General features: G+C 45.9%; 1 protein-coding gene across 2 annotated transcripts; it reads left to right on the forward strand.

The window, feature by feature from the left end:
* Positions 1-9,643: 9,643 nt before the first annotated feature.
* Positions 9,644-13,316, forward strand: LOC123407770 (glucan endo-1,3-beta-glucosidase 11-like). 2 transcript variants are annotated; one of them, XM_045100977.1, is made up of 5 exons: positions 9,644-9,796; positions 9,904-10,492; positions 10,573-11,041; positions 12,365-12,540; positions 12,842-12,955. In XM_045100977.1, exons 1-4 carry the CDS (start codon positions 9,721-9,723, stop codon positions 12,446-12,448), a joined length of 1,218 nt encoding a protein of 405 aa, XP_044956912.1. In that variant the 5' UTR covers positions 9,644-9,720; the 3' UTR covers positions 12,449-12,540; positions 12,842-12,955. The 2 variants fall into 2 exon arrangements, with proteins under 2 accessions (XP_044956912.1, XP_044956913.1); XM_045100978.1 differs by lacking the exon at positions 12,365-12,540 and having other exon boundaries at positions 9,649-9,796; positions 12,842-13,316.
* The last annotated feature ends 99 nt before the right edge of the window (positions 13,317-13,415 follow it).

Below are 13,415 nucleotides of genomic sequence, written 5' to 3' on the forward strand. Positions count from 1 at the left end.
GGTATTGTGATCTATTTTTATTTTTCAAGTTTAAATGTTTTTAATTTTTGTTGATGGTGTGTTTTGTAATGCAGTATTTCCTGGATTACGATGTGTTATCTTCACCAATGCCAAAATTCGATGCGAAAAAATCGGTGGACCTATGGATGAGGTTGTTTGCTTGTAAGGGAGAAGACCTTCTTGAAGCAAAGCTCATTATGTTTTTATAACTATTGTTTCTTTTATTATGTATATAATTTTTTGAGTATCCCAAAAAGGAAATTTTGTTCGTCTGGGTTGTTCATGTGTGTTGTTCACTTTCATCTTATGGTTTATATATTTTTGCTCATACGTGTTTTATAGTGTTTTTTTAGGTTTTTTGCCATTTTTTAAGCGCATCAACAAATTGGGGCGCTAGAGTGTGTATGTGCTGAATAGATATCGTGGGAGCATCGACATCCTCGACTCACTTCCTTACTCTAAGAAGGCCATGTCACGAACCCGCTCCCATGCAGACTGCACACATATCGTTAGTTCTGATAACTGAACCTTTGTTACGTTTTTTCATGTACCTCTGTAACTCTGTGTGTTGAACTGGATATGATTTGATACTTAAACTTATGATATCTTTTTTAGTTGTACTTCTGTGCGATTCTCAATTTATGTAATCGAACTTATCTGTTTCATTCAATATGTTTATGATTTTTATGTTTGTGTCATGTCTTGCAGTTCAAGAGATTTGTTGGGTTGCTGCAGGAGGTGTACCGCAAGGCTGAGTACAAAGCTAGAAATCAACCAAACTGGTTGCCTATTGCAAAAAGGCCAACTTATGTCGAAGTTCCAAAGCAAGGTCCCAATGAGTGTGGTTTCTTCTGTGTGAAGTTCTGCTTTACATATGACAGAGATGGACTTACCGAAGATTTCGGTGATTTGGATGTATGTTTTATACTTGTTGTTGTCTCCTCTTTACTTTTATTATTTTTTATTTAATCGCCCACATTGTCTTGCTGTTCTTTTAGTTTTCTTATTCTTACTCCTCTTTTCATTCTTTTATTTTTCTGATTTTGCAGTCTTCTGCTATAGATGATTGGAAGGTCAAATTCATGTACAACCTAGTCTTCAGCCCAAAGAATGAAATTCTGCGTGAAGTGCTTCCAGCAGAGATCCGAGAGTTGGTGCACTCATCTCTGCATTTTAGGAACATTGACTTTGTATAGATCTGGTTACGTTTAGATTTATCTTAGTATATACATTTGGTTTTGAAACGTGTGGAGTGACTTTGTTTGCGTGAGCTATTGAAGATTTGGTTTAGTATTTTTCTGTACCAACGTAACTGCATTGCTTTCTTTGTGACTGAGTATCATTGTACCTGGAAAAAATGGTTTGGTATGTCATTCTTGTTTGTTATTTTTATGTGTTCAATACCATTTTTCCACACAATCAGGTGTGGTTTTATTTGCCCCATGTGTGCAATTTGAACTTCTGCCTATCATTTGGTTGGACTGATGTTTTATCAGAGTGAGCATTCTTGTGTTTGCTTTGTTTTTTATTGTTCTTCAACCCACGGGAAATGTATCTTTTTATAGTACTTGAACTTTATATATTATTTATGTCGAACTTCACATAAACAATTTTGTCTAGTTCTCCTTTTATGGTTTTATCTTTTAGTTAATTTTTATCGTTGTTATAGTTAAACTCTTTCAGGGGTCCAAGTAGAACTTCATGAACTACATGCAAGACATTTTGTTTCCCAACTTGGTTTTAGGTGGCAGTACCTTCTTGTCGGAACCATATTTATTTTCTCTATATCGATACTTATACCAGAACTTCTCAATTACTACTATTTGAACTTCATCATTTTTTATGGTTCCGGCGCTTTATTTTTTATGCAATTTTAGCAGCTCCAGGTATACCAGAATATTCGCCAGTATGAATAGAACTTTTGCATGTTCTCTGGTTGGACAACAGTTTTTGAACAGGACCAATACGTGTTGTAAAATGTAATGTTGTGTCTTTCCATTGTTATTCGACTCATTCAAGTTGTACCCTTTCTTGTAACTCATTTTTGTATGTCCTCCTTTGTAACACACGCACTTCACATAGTATTTAAATAGAAATTCACCTAGGAAAGATTCCCTTTGCATTCTATTTTTACCATTTGCTAGTTATGTTTCTACTTAGACTTTCCTATAACTTATTGCTGAAGCGCAGCTACATTGTTTCGTTCAGAAACTACCTAAATGTTTACATGATGTATAGAGAGAACAGCAAGCCAACAAATTTGTTTGAACCACATAACCAAAATATGAACATGATTTGCTAACCCTGAGTTCTTTAGCATCCGTTTGTCCCTGGCAATGTCGAAGCCAACAAAGGTGTACATTTTCTCCTTCAGGAATGCATCGAGCCATTCGGGCCTGCAAGTTGTAGCAACAGATTGGAGATGATTGTGTTTTCATGATTTTAATTCAGCAGTTTTCTATTTAACATTTTTTTTGCTGAGCCCCTGAAGTAGATGTTTTTTCCTGCTTACTCCTTGTGTAACATATTCAGAACATCTTTAGAAAAATAACATGTAGTATATAAAGTACACTAGTAGATAGATCTAGTTCAGAAACTAGTTTAATTAAACTCCAAGGCACCAATACTACTGATTAATTAAACTAGTTTAATTGAATTTCCTGCTTAATCCTTTTTATGAAATATAGCACGTGCTGGTATACGACGACTTCTCCAGTAGGTTTTGTTGAATTTCATTTTGTTTTCTTATGTTTTTCCTGCTTACTCCTTTTTATTTAATATAGTTCCTCTTGGTATACGAGAACCTCTCCACTAGATTTTTTCTAACTCCTGCTATATTAGAATTTGATATTTGAACTTCTGTCTTTTTTGGTTACTTGTTACTGTTGGAAATATGCCATAAAGGCAATAATAAATTAGTTATTATTATATTTCCTTGTTCATGATAATCGTTTATTATCCATGCTAGAACTGTATTGATTGGAAACTCAAATACATATGTAGGTACATAGACAACACACTGTACCTAGTGAGCCTCTAAGGACTAGCTCGTTGATCAAAGATGGTTAAGGTTTCCTAGCCATAGACATGAGTTTTCATTTATGGGATCACATCATTAGGAGAATGATGTGATGGACAAGACCCAAACTAAGAACGTAGCATATGATTGTGTCAATTTATTGCTACTGTTTTCTGCATGTCAAGTATTTGTTTCTATGATCATGAGATCATGCAACTCCCGGGCACCGGAGGAATGCCTTGTGTGTATCAAATGTCACATCGTAACTGGGTGACTATAAAGGTGCTCTACAGGTATCTCCGAAGGTGTCTGTTGGGTTAGCGTGAATCGAGAATGGGATTTGTCACTCCGTATGACGGAGAGGTATCTCTAGGGCCCACTCGGTAATACAACATCACAACAAGCCTTGCAGGCAATGTGACTAAGGATTTAGTCATGGGATCTTGTATTACGGAACGAGTAAAGAGACTTGTCGGTAACGAGATTGAACTAGGTATAGAGATACCGACGATTGAATCTCGGGCAAGTAACATATCGATGGACAAAGGGAATTGTGTACGGGATTAACTGAATCCTTGACACAGAGGTTCAACTGATAAAGATCTTTGTAAAATATGTAGGAGCCAATATGGGCATCCAGGTCCCGCTATTGGTTATTGACCGGAGAGTGTCTCAGTCATGTCTGCATAGTTCTCGAACCCGCAGGGTCTGCACACTTAAGGTTCGATGATGTTTTGGTATAGTTGAGTTATGTATGTTGGTGATCGAAGGTTGTTCGGAGTCTCGGATAACTTGGACGTCACGAGGAATTCCGGAATGGTCGAGAGATGAAGATTGATATATATGAAGAGGGTACTTGGGCTCCGAAATGGTTTCGGGCATTTCCGGTAGTGTACCTGGAATGACGAATGGCTTCCGGTGGTCCATTGGGAGAAGTATACCCACCCCAGGGGCCAGATGGGTCTAAGAGGTGGTGCACCAGCCCTTAGTGGGCTGGGCTCCAGCCCCTAAAGGCCCTTGCGCCAAAGAGGTGGGTGGAGGCCAAGTGGGGAGGGAATCTTACTAGGAGTAGGACTCCACCTCCCTTAGTGGAGGAGGATTCCTCCTCTTGGGCGCGGCCGGACAACCCTAGGGAAAATCCTAGGGCGCCACCCCTTTCCCCTCCCTCCTATATATACTAGAGGGGAGAGAGGGCAGCCAACACACAATCTAAGGCGCAGCCCCTCTCCCTCCCTCTATTTCGTTCTTCCTCTAGATTAGGTTCGGCAGTGCATGGCGAAGCCCTGCTGGATCAGCTCCACCACCATCGCCACCACACCGTTAGGCTGTCGGAGAACTCAGCTACCTCTCCGCCCCTCTTGCTGGATCAAGGCAGAGATTGTCATCGAGTTGTACGTGTGCTGAACGTGGAGGTGCCGTCTATTCGGCACTAGATTCAGATGGATCATGATGGGATCACGGGACGGATCGTGATGAGATCGCGGGACAGACTACAATTTGGATCGCGAACATGTTCGACTACATCAACCGTGTTATATACGCTTCCTCTTAGCGATCTACAAGGGTATGTGGATCTGAACTCTCCTCTCGTAGATGGTCGTCACCATGGATAGATATTGTGTGTGCATAGAAATTTTTTTGTTTCCCATGCAACATTCCCCAACAGTGGCATCAGAGCTAGGTCTATACGCAGATGACATCTCGAGTAGAACACAAAGGAGTTTGTGGGTGTTGATATTCAGATTGCTTCACTCCTTAGTATTTTCTTGATTCGGCGTTATTGTTGGATGAAGTGGCCCGGACCAACCTTACTCGTACGCTTACGAGAGAACGGTTCCATCGACTGACATGCAACTTGTTGCATAAAGATGGTTGGCGGGTGTCTGTTTCTCCTACTTTAGTTGAATTGGATTTGACAAAGGCGGTCCTTGGAGAAGGTTAAATAGCAACTTGTGCATGACCGATGTGGTTTCGCGTAGGTAAGAGTCGTTCTTGCTAGATACCCATAGCAGCCACGTAAAACATGCAACAACAAATTAGAGGACGTCTAACATGTTTTTGCAGGGTATGCAAGTGATATGATATGGCCAACGGCATGATGTGATATATTTGATGTATGAGATGATCATGTTGTAATAGTTAAATATCGACTTGCATGTTGATGCTACGGCAACCGGCAGGAGCCATAGGGTTCTCTTCAATTTATTTTGGCGCTTGGTGATGCTTTACTTTATCGCTAAATGAGTAGCTATAGTAGTACAAGCATAGTTGGCGGGACAACCTCGATGGCAGCATAATGATGGAGATCATAGTGTTGTGCCAGTGACGATTAAGATCATGTCGGTGCTTTAGAGATGGAGATCAAAAGCACAAGATCGTGGCCATATCATGTCACTTATGATTTGCATGTGATGTTAATCCTTTTTATGCACCTTGTTTTTCTTAGGATGACGGTAGCATTATAAGGTGATCCCTCACTAAAATTTCAAGATAAAATTGTGTTCTCCCCAAGTGTGCACCATTGCGAAAGTTCATCGTTTTGATACACCACGTGATGATCGGGTGTGATAGCCTATACATTCACATACAACACGTGCAAGACAGTTTTGCAAACGCGGAACACTCGAGTTAAACTTGACGATTCTAGCATGTACAGACATGGCCTCGGAACACAAGAGACCGAAAGGTCGAACATGAGTCATATAGTAGATATGATCAACATGAAGATGTTCACCATTGAAGCCACCTCATCTCACGTGATGATCGGACATGGGTTGGTGGATTTGGATCATGTACCACTCGAATGACTAGAGATATGTCAATTTGAGTGGGAGTTCTTAAGTAATATGATTAATTGAACTCATTATCATGAACATATTCAAAATTTCTTTGCAAATTATGTTGTAGATGATTAGCTCACGATGTAGCTCCCTGTTTTTTATGTTCCTAGAGAAAACTAAGTTGAAAGATGATGGTAGAAATTATGCGGACTAGGTCCGTAAACTGAGGAGTGTCCGCATTGCTGCACAAAAGGTTTATGTCCTTAATGCACTGCTCGGTGTGCTACCCCTCGAGTGTCATGTGTGGATGTTGCGAATATCTGACATACACGTTTTTTATGACTACTTGATAGTTCAGTGTGTCATGCTTTATGGCTTAGAATCAAGGCGCCCAAGACGTTTTGAACATCACGGGACATATGAGATGTTCCAAGAGCTGAAATTAGGATTTCAGGCTCATGCCCGTGTTGAGAGGTATGAGACCTCCGACAAGATTCTTTGCGTGCAAAGTAAGGGAGAAAAACTCAATCGTTGAGCATGTGCTCAGATTGTCTGGGTGCTACAATTACTTGAATACAGTGGGATTTGATCTTCCATATAAGATAGTAATTGACATAGTTCTCCAAATTCACTGCCACCAAGCTACTGAGCTTCGTGATGAACTATCACATATCTGGGATAGAGTTGATGATCCCTGAGCTATTCGCGATGTTTGACACCACAAAGGTAGAAATCAAGCAGGAGCATCAAGTGTTGATGGTTAGTAAAATCACTAGTTTCAAGAAGGGCAAAGGGGAAGAAGGGAAACTTCGAGAATGACTAGTCAGTTGTCACTCCAATGAAGAAACTCAAGGTTGAACCCAAACCCGAGACTAAGTGCTTCTATGATGAGGGGAATGATCACTGAACCGGAACTTCCCTAGACACTTGGTAGATAAGAAGGCTGGAAATAAATCTGAGAATGGTTGGGTACCTGAACTGTACCTCAACCAAACCCACATGAGCTAGCTTCAAACCTGAACCTAAACCAAACCCATATGAGCTAGCTTGACACCCAACCAAAACCAAACCTGTTATTTTTCTTACCCAAACTGAACTAAACCAATCCTTTAACTATGGGTTGGAACTGTTTACACAAATGGGTTAAGAACTATTTGATCAATGGTTGACACTGTTACTCTTTAAATCAGTCATGTAGTCGTCCAGCCGAGATGATATGCCCTTGCGCCGCTTCGCCGCCACCTCTGCGCACCGGTGCGGCATTTCGTCGTGTACCTTGCTTCCAGACTCGGACCCACCTCCATCCGGTCCGAGCTCCATCTCCGCTGGAGCATCTGGCTCCACAGGCCGCCAAGACCCTGACCGCAAGCTCGTGCGCGTCCCCCGAACACAGGAGCCGTCGTCAGTGCCTCCAAAAGTGCTAACCTTGCCGCCGCCGCCGCCCAAATCCCCACCATCCGGGGAAGCACCGGCTGAGACATGAGGCCTCATGTTCCTCTTCCCGCCGGCGCTAGAAGAAGCGTCGACGCCGTGTGAAGAGGCCAGCGCGGGGGTATCCGGGCTGGCGGCGCCGGCCAGGCACACGCTGCGGCGGGGCCCGTCAATGGCAAGGGACTTAAGGGAGCCGTCGTCGGCGGTGGCGGCGGGGGAGCCGAGGCCGAGGGAGATGGAGGTCGACGACGACGATGCCGACGTGCTCAGCAGGCCGCCCATCGCCGCCGGCGGCGACTGCGGGGCGGGGGCGGGGGCGATGGTGACCCTTGTGCTCGTGGGCCGGCGGCGCATCAGGTGAATGGGGTTGGGGTGGAGCCGTGCACCGGGGCAATAACCGGATTGCACCCACAATTTCTAGCCCAAAATAAACCAAACGGTTTAGGCCCAAAACCTCTCATATCCAAACTGCTTTCTGTGTAAACCCAAACCAAACCAAACTTAAATAGCGTGAGCCCAATATAATCTAAACCATTCAAAACCCGGTATAAAAACCAAACCATTTAGACCAGTTTTTCTAAAACCATTCTCAGATTTAGCTGGCAACGTCAACAGAATTATATTAGATATATGTTTTATTGATGTGTACTTTACTAGTATTCCTAATAGCACATGGGTATTAGATACCAGTTCAGTTGCTAAATGTTCGCAACTCGAAATAAAAGCTACGGAATAAACGGGGACTAGCTAAAGGCGAGGTGACGATGTGTGCTGGAAGTGTTTCCAAGGTTGATATGATCACCATCGCACGCTCCCTCTACCTTCGGGATTAGTGTCAAACCTAAATATTGATTGGTGTTTGTGTTGAGCATGAACATGATTGGATCGTATTTATTACAATACGGTTATTCATTTAAAGAGAATAATGGTTACTCTGTTTACATGAATAATACCTTCAATGGTCATGCACCTAATATAAATGGTTTATTGAATCTCGATCGTAGTGATATGCATGTTCGTAATATTGATGTCAAAAGGATACTAAGTACTCTCTCTATCCATATATATATAGGGCCTAATGCGTTTTTCGAGTCTAACTTTGACCACATGTTAGAGCAAATAATATATGACATGCAAGTTATAGAAAGCATACCGTCAAATTCATACGCGAAAGGAGCTTCCAATAACACAATTTTTATATTATACGTCTCATATAATATTAATCTTATCAATAGTCAAACACAGCCTCAAAAAATGCATTAGGCCTTATATATATGGATGGAGGGAGTAGTAATGATAGTACCACTTACTTGTGGCACTGTCATTTGAGTCATATTGGTATAAAACGCATGAAGAAGCGCCATGCTGATCCATCTTTTGACTCGCTCGTTTTTGAATCGTTTGAGACATGTGAACCATGCGTATTGGTGTAAACGCATGAAGAAACTTCATGCAGATGGATCTTTTGGGCTCACTTGATTTTGAATCACTTGAGACATGCAAATCATGCCACATGGGCAAGATGACTGGAGGCCTCGTTTTTCCAGTGAGATCGAATGAGCAAATGACTTGTTGAAAATAATACATTTTGATTATGCAGTTCAATGAGTGCCGAGGCACGCAGTGGATATCGTTATGTTCTTAGTTCCTTGATGATTTGAACATATACAAATGTATTTGCTTGATGAATCACAAGTTTAAAATATTAAAAAGTTTAAACAATTTTAAAGTGAAGTTGAAAGATCATCATGCACGGGGACATATTCGAGTCAAGGTTGGCAAGAACTAATCAGTTCACCTCTGTCACCATAGTAAAAGAAAACGACATTTTTACTTCATGCATGCATATGTACCTAACTACCTCGGACAATAATCAAAAGCACGAGCTTCTTTTCGGTACAGTAAATAAAGGCACCAGCTTAACTGACGCCCAGTTTGGACCATCGGCTGTCAGCCTTTCCCTGTCCCGAGCTCGAGGCCTCAAGTCGGCATGCACTGTGCTCGGCCACCAAGCACTTTAATTAACCATCCCGTTCGCTTTCACACGTCCGCCCGGGCGCGAGCACGAGCAGGAGAGCATCGGGCATTTGCGTCCCGGGCAGGGCTCCTGGCACACAAACGTAACGTACTCCACCCAGCCAAGCCACGGCAACGGAACGGAATGCGTCAGGGGCAACCCAATTAACCCACTTCCCTTCCCCGCCCGACGAAGAAGAAGAAGGAGGAGGAAGGCCCCTCTCCGCTTCCAAAGTCTTCTCCGGCCGATCACCCCAAGTAAAGTAAAGAATTATCGCCCGGTTAGCCTAGCCTAGCCTAGCCTAGCCTAGCCTAGCTCCACCCGCCACCACCGCACCCACCGCACGGTGCACCAGCACCTCCCCCTCCCGCCTGTCTATAAATACGCAGCACCCTCCTGCCTCTCTCCCTCCCCCCCTCTTCCCTCGCCTTCATTCCCTCCTCGCTCCAGCCATCGGATCGATCGACGCGGCAATGGCGACATTTGCGACGCCGGTGAGGTCGGCGTCCCTGCAGCTCCCCGCTCTCCTCTGCATCCTCCTCTGCTCAGGTAATGCGTGGATGAATGCCTTAAACCTTGGCGGCGAATTCGGTTGACCGGGCGTCGGAGCGTGTGGCTGACAGGTTTTTTCTTGGAATGTGCGTGCGTGCGTGCAGAGGTTTGGGTGCTCCAATGCGGCGCGGCGATCGGCATCAACTACGGGCAGGTGGGCAACAACCTGCCGACGCCGGCGCAGGTGGTGTCGCTGCTGTCGTCGCTGCGGGTCGGCAAGGTGCGCATCTACGACGTCAACCCGCAGGTGCTGGCGGCGTTCGGCGGCACGGGCATCGAGCTCATCGTCACCGTGCCCAACGACCTGGTGCAGCCCATGGCCGCCAGCGCGGTCCAGGCCATGCAGTGGGTCACCGCCAACATCAAGCCCTACTTCCCGGCCACGCGCGTCACGGGCGTCGCCGTCGGGAACGAGGTCTTCACCGACGACGACGCGGCGCTCAAGGCCAGCCTCGTCCCGGCGATGCGCAACCTGCACGCCGCGCTGGCCCAGCTGGGCATGGACGGCTACGTGCACGTCTCCACCGCCAGCTCCCTCGGCGTGCTCGCCAACTCCTACCCGCCGTCGCAGGGCGCCTTCACGCCCGAGTGCGCCGCCCTCATGCTCCCCTTCCTCCGCTTCCTCGCCGACACCAACGCCCCTTTCTGGATCAACGCCTACCCCTACTTCGCCTACAAGGCCGACCCCGCAAAGTAAGTCCTCTTTGCCACGTTTCATCCTACACACGTTTCAACGTCCCTTTCTGACGTGGATGCCACGTGAGTGCGTGCAGCGTGTCCCTGTCGTACGCGCTGTCGGACCCGTACCACGTGGGGGCGGTGGACCCATACACGCACCTGCAGTACACGAGCATGCTGTACGCGCAGGTGGACGCGGTGAGCTTCGCGGCGGCGAGGCTGGGCTACGGCGGGATCCCGGTGTTCGTGTCGGAGACGGGGTGGCCGTCCAAGGGCGACGCCGACGAGGTGGGAGCCACCGTGGAGAACGCGCGCGCATACAACCGGAACCTGCTGGTGCGGCAGGTGAGCAACGAGGGCACGCCGCTGCGCCCGCGCCAGCGCATCGAGGTCTACCTCTTCGCGCTCTTCAACGAGGACATGAAGCCCGGACCAACCTCCGAGAGGAACTACGGACTCTACCAGCCAGACGGACGGATGGTCTACAACGTCGGCCTCGCGCAGCAGCAGACCACGTCGGCGGCATCCCTCTCCCTCGCAGCCTCCTCCGCGCCACCCACCACGGTCAGTATATATATACTCTGCCGCCCTTCATCCTTCCTTCAAATTCTACGTACTATATATATGTGCAAATCGATTCTTCCATGGAAGATGGAACCAACCAACCAACTGTGACATCAGAGAACTGGTACTAGTACGTGGTACCTTCAGCATATCTATCGGGATCACATCTTTTTGGGTCAGTCAGAGATATGATAGCTAGGCATGCACAGTGGTAAAGATATGCATGCATGTGTAATGTGTTCCCCACAGGCCACAGCAACGTCAACCAAGGGTGCAATGCACATGTGGATCACTGTTGGTCCAAGCTGGACTTTACTAGAATCGTACACTACTGTACAAAAGCACCCTTCTTATCTAAACGAAAGTGGCTAGTGCTCCATGATGTCCATGCACGTACCAAACTATTCACTTTCATCTGCATGCATGCATGGGACGGTTGAGAGATCAACATATATACCAACCTTGGCTCTAGTCAAAAAAAAAAAAAAATGCCACCCTTGCAAGTAAAGAAACTATAACCTCCGACTCCGAGCAGCACACGCACGCAGCTAGCTAGTGTCCTGGGCAGCAGTTTTCCTTCCAGGTGACCTAGCTGAATTGCAGAGTTATTCTTTCCCCTTGCTTACACTTAAAGTGCTACTAGGTTGCAACGATCATCAGATCACTCCACTTAGAAGGGGGGGAAAAGGCACCAAGAAAGCATGACCTAGGAAGGGATCATATCTAGTAATACTTGCAACCAACAAAAAGGAATAATCAGCTAGCCTTTGCAACTTTGCAAGCACCACGACGCGCGCTTTGAGTTCACACTCGTGTCTTCGAGGAAACTTCACGAGTCAATCAGGTCTTGTATGGCAAGGCCGTTCGCTCTTTTCAGTATATAGTCATCTCGTCTCATCTCATCGCCAAGGAGAAGAGATTTCTAAATATTCCTTGCGCATTTGTGCACACAAAGAAGAAGGAATGATTCCAAAGCGTTCCTTTCCCGCACACTTATCGCACGGTTTAGTATTCCCGAGGGGCCAAACTTCCATGATTGCACAAATCAGCGTTAGGTGCATATGCGATTCTTCTTCTCCACCCAAATGTATATGCTGTTAGTGGAGCAAAAAATGATGGTTGATAATTAGTCACGGCCGGAGATCATCGAAAGCAGCTGGATGAACAAACATGATTAGTTTTCACCGAAAGACCGCGCGGGCATATTACTATTAATTCATGGCTGCATTTTGAGAAGTGTGGTTTTTTAAAGATGGAGATGCTTGTTTTACCATATTTATTAGTTGTATGAACTGACATGTGTTCACCTTTTGTGATACGCAGGGTGTTGGGAAGGACATGACCAGGCTGTGCCTCCTCTCAGCGCTGGCCATCCTGCTCACCTCCCAGGCTTTCTTACTGGGATAGCAAAAGCGGCCGGGAGCGCGGCCATATGCATGCAAGCAAAATGGCCTTGACTTTTGCAGGCCGAAAGGGCGGAGGTGGTGCACCATTTGGAGGTATGCCGGCCATGGGCCCCCCTTGCACGCCATCTTATCACAGATGACACAACCTGCTTTCCCGTGCCATGTGGTAGCCCTTTATATCCAGGAGAGAGAGAGAGAGAAAGAAAGACGCTTTCCCATTTCACATGCCCTTCCCTTTCCTACCACATAAGAAATGTATATAGTATGTATATAATGTGCGTACATATCTGATCATGCATACGTGATAGAGTACATGACATGCACGCCGCAAGGCGGTCTGGAAGTCTGAAACACTTGGTCACAACTCACAGCTCCACCTTTTTTCCCGTTGCAGGAGGCAAAAGGAGAGCATGTATGGTGTAGGCCAGAGAGAAAGCTCGTCTTTGCGATGTGGAAGGCACTACCCACGCAGTACCCTCGTCCTCGTGGGCTGGGCTTGTGGACGGGCACGGCGTGTAAATACGGCATGCGAGAGGGAGGGAAAGGTTCCCGTTTTGTGACGCGCGCGCACATGGGATCCCGGGAGATACTCGGGGAAGATGGAGAGAATGGGTGGCGGATGCTCGCGGGATTCGCTTTTCGGCGCCGAGGCTGCTTTACGCCCTTTGTGCCATGTCAAGGTGCTAGGCTCGTGTTCGTGTGTATATATGGTCTATGACTTGGTTATTATCGTTGTCGTTGTATTCTTTTATTTGTTCTTAGGCTCGGGCTCCCTGCGGCTGGTGCTCATCAGTTGGTATGCGGGGCCTGGGTGTTGATGTAAATAACTGGGCAATTTATCAGAGCGTATTATGATTCCCGTTGCGATTCTTGCTTTTCTTCTTCTCTTGCTCTGTTGACGGTGACCCAAATTCGGATTAAGATGCCGGTGTCTTTGTTGTTGTTGATGTCGAAATGAAACTGCATCC

Source organism: Hordeum vulgare, chromosome 7H (assembly GCF_904849725.1).
Source record: "Hordeum vulgare subsp. vulgare chromosome 7H, MorexV3_pseudomolecules_assembly, whole genome shotgun sequence".
In the NCBI taxonomy this organism is placed as follows: domain Eukaryota; kingdom Viridiplantae; phylum Streptophyta; class Magnoliopsida; order Poales; family Poaceae; genus Hordeum; species Hordeum vulgare.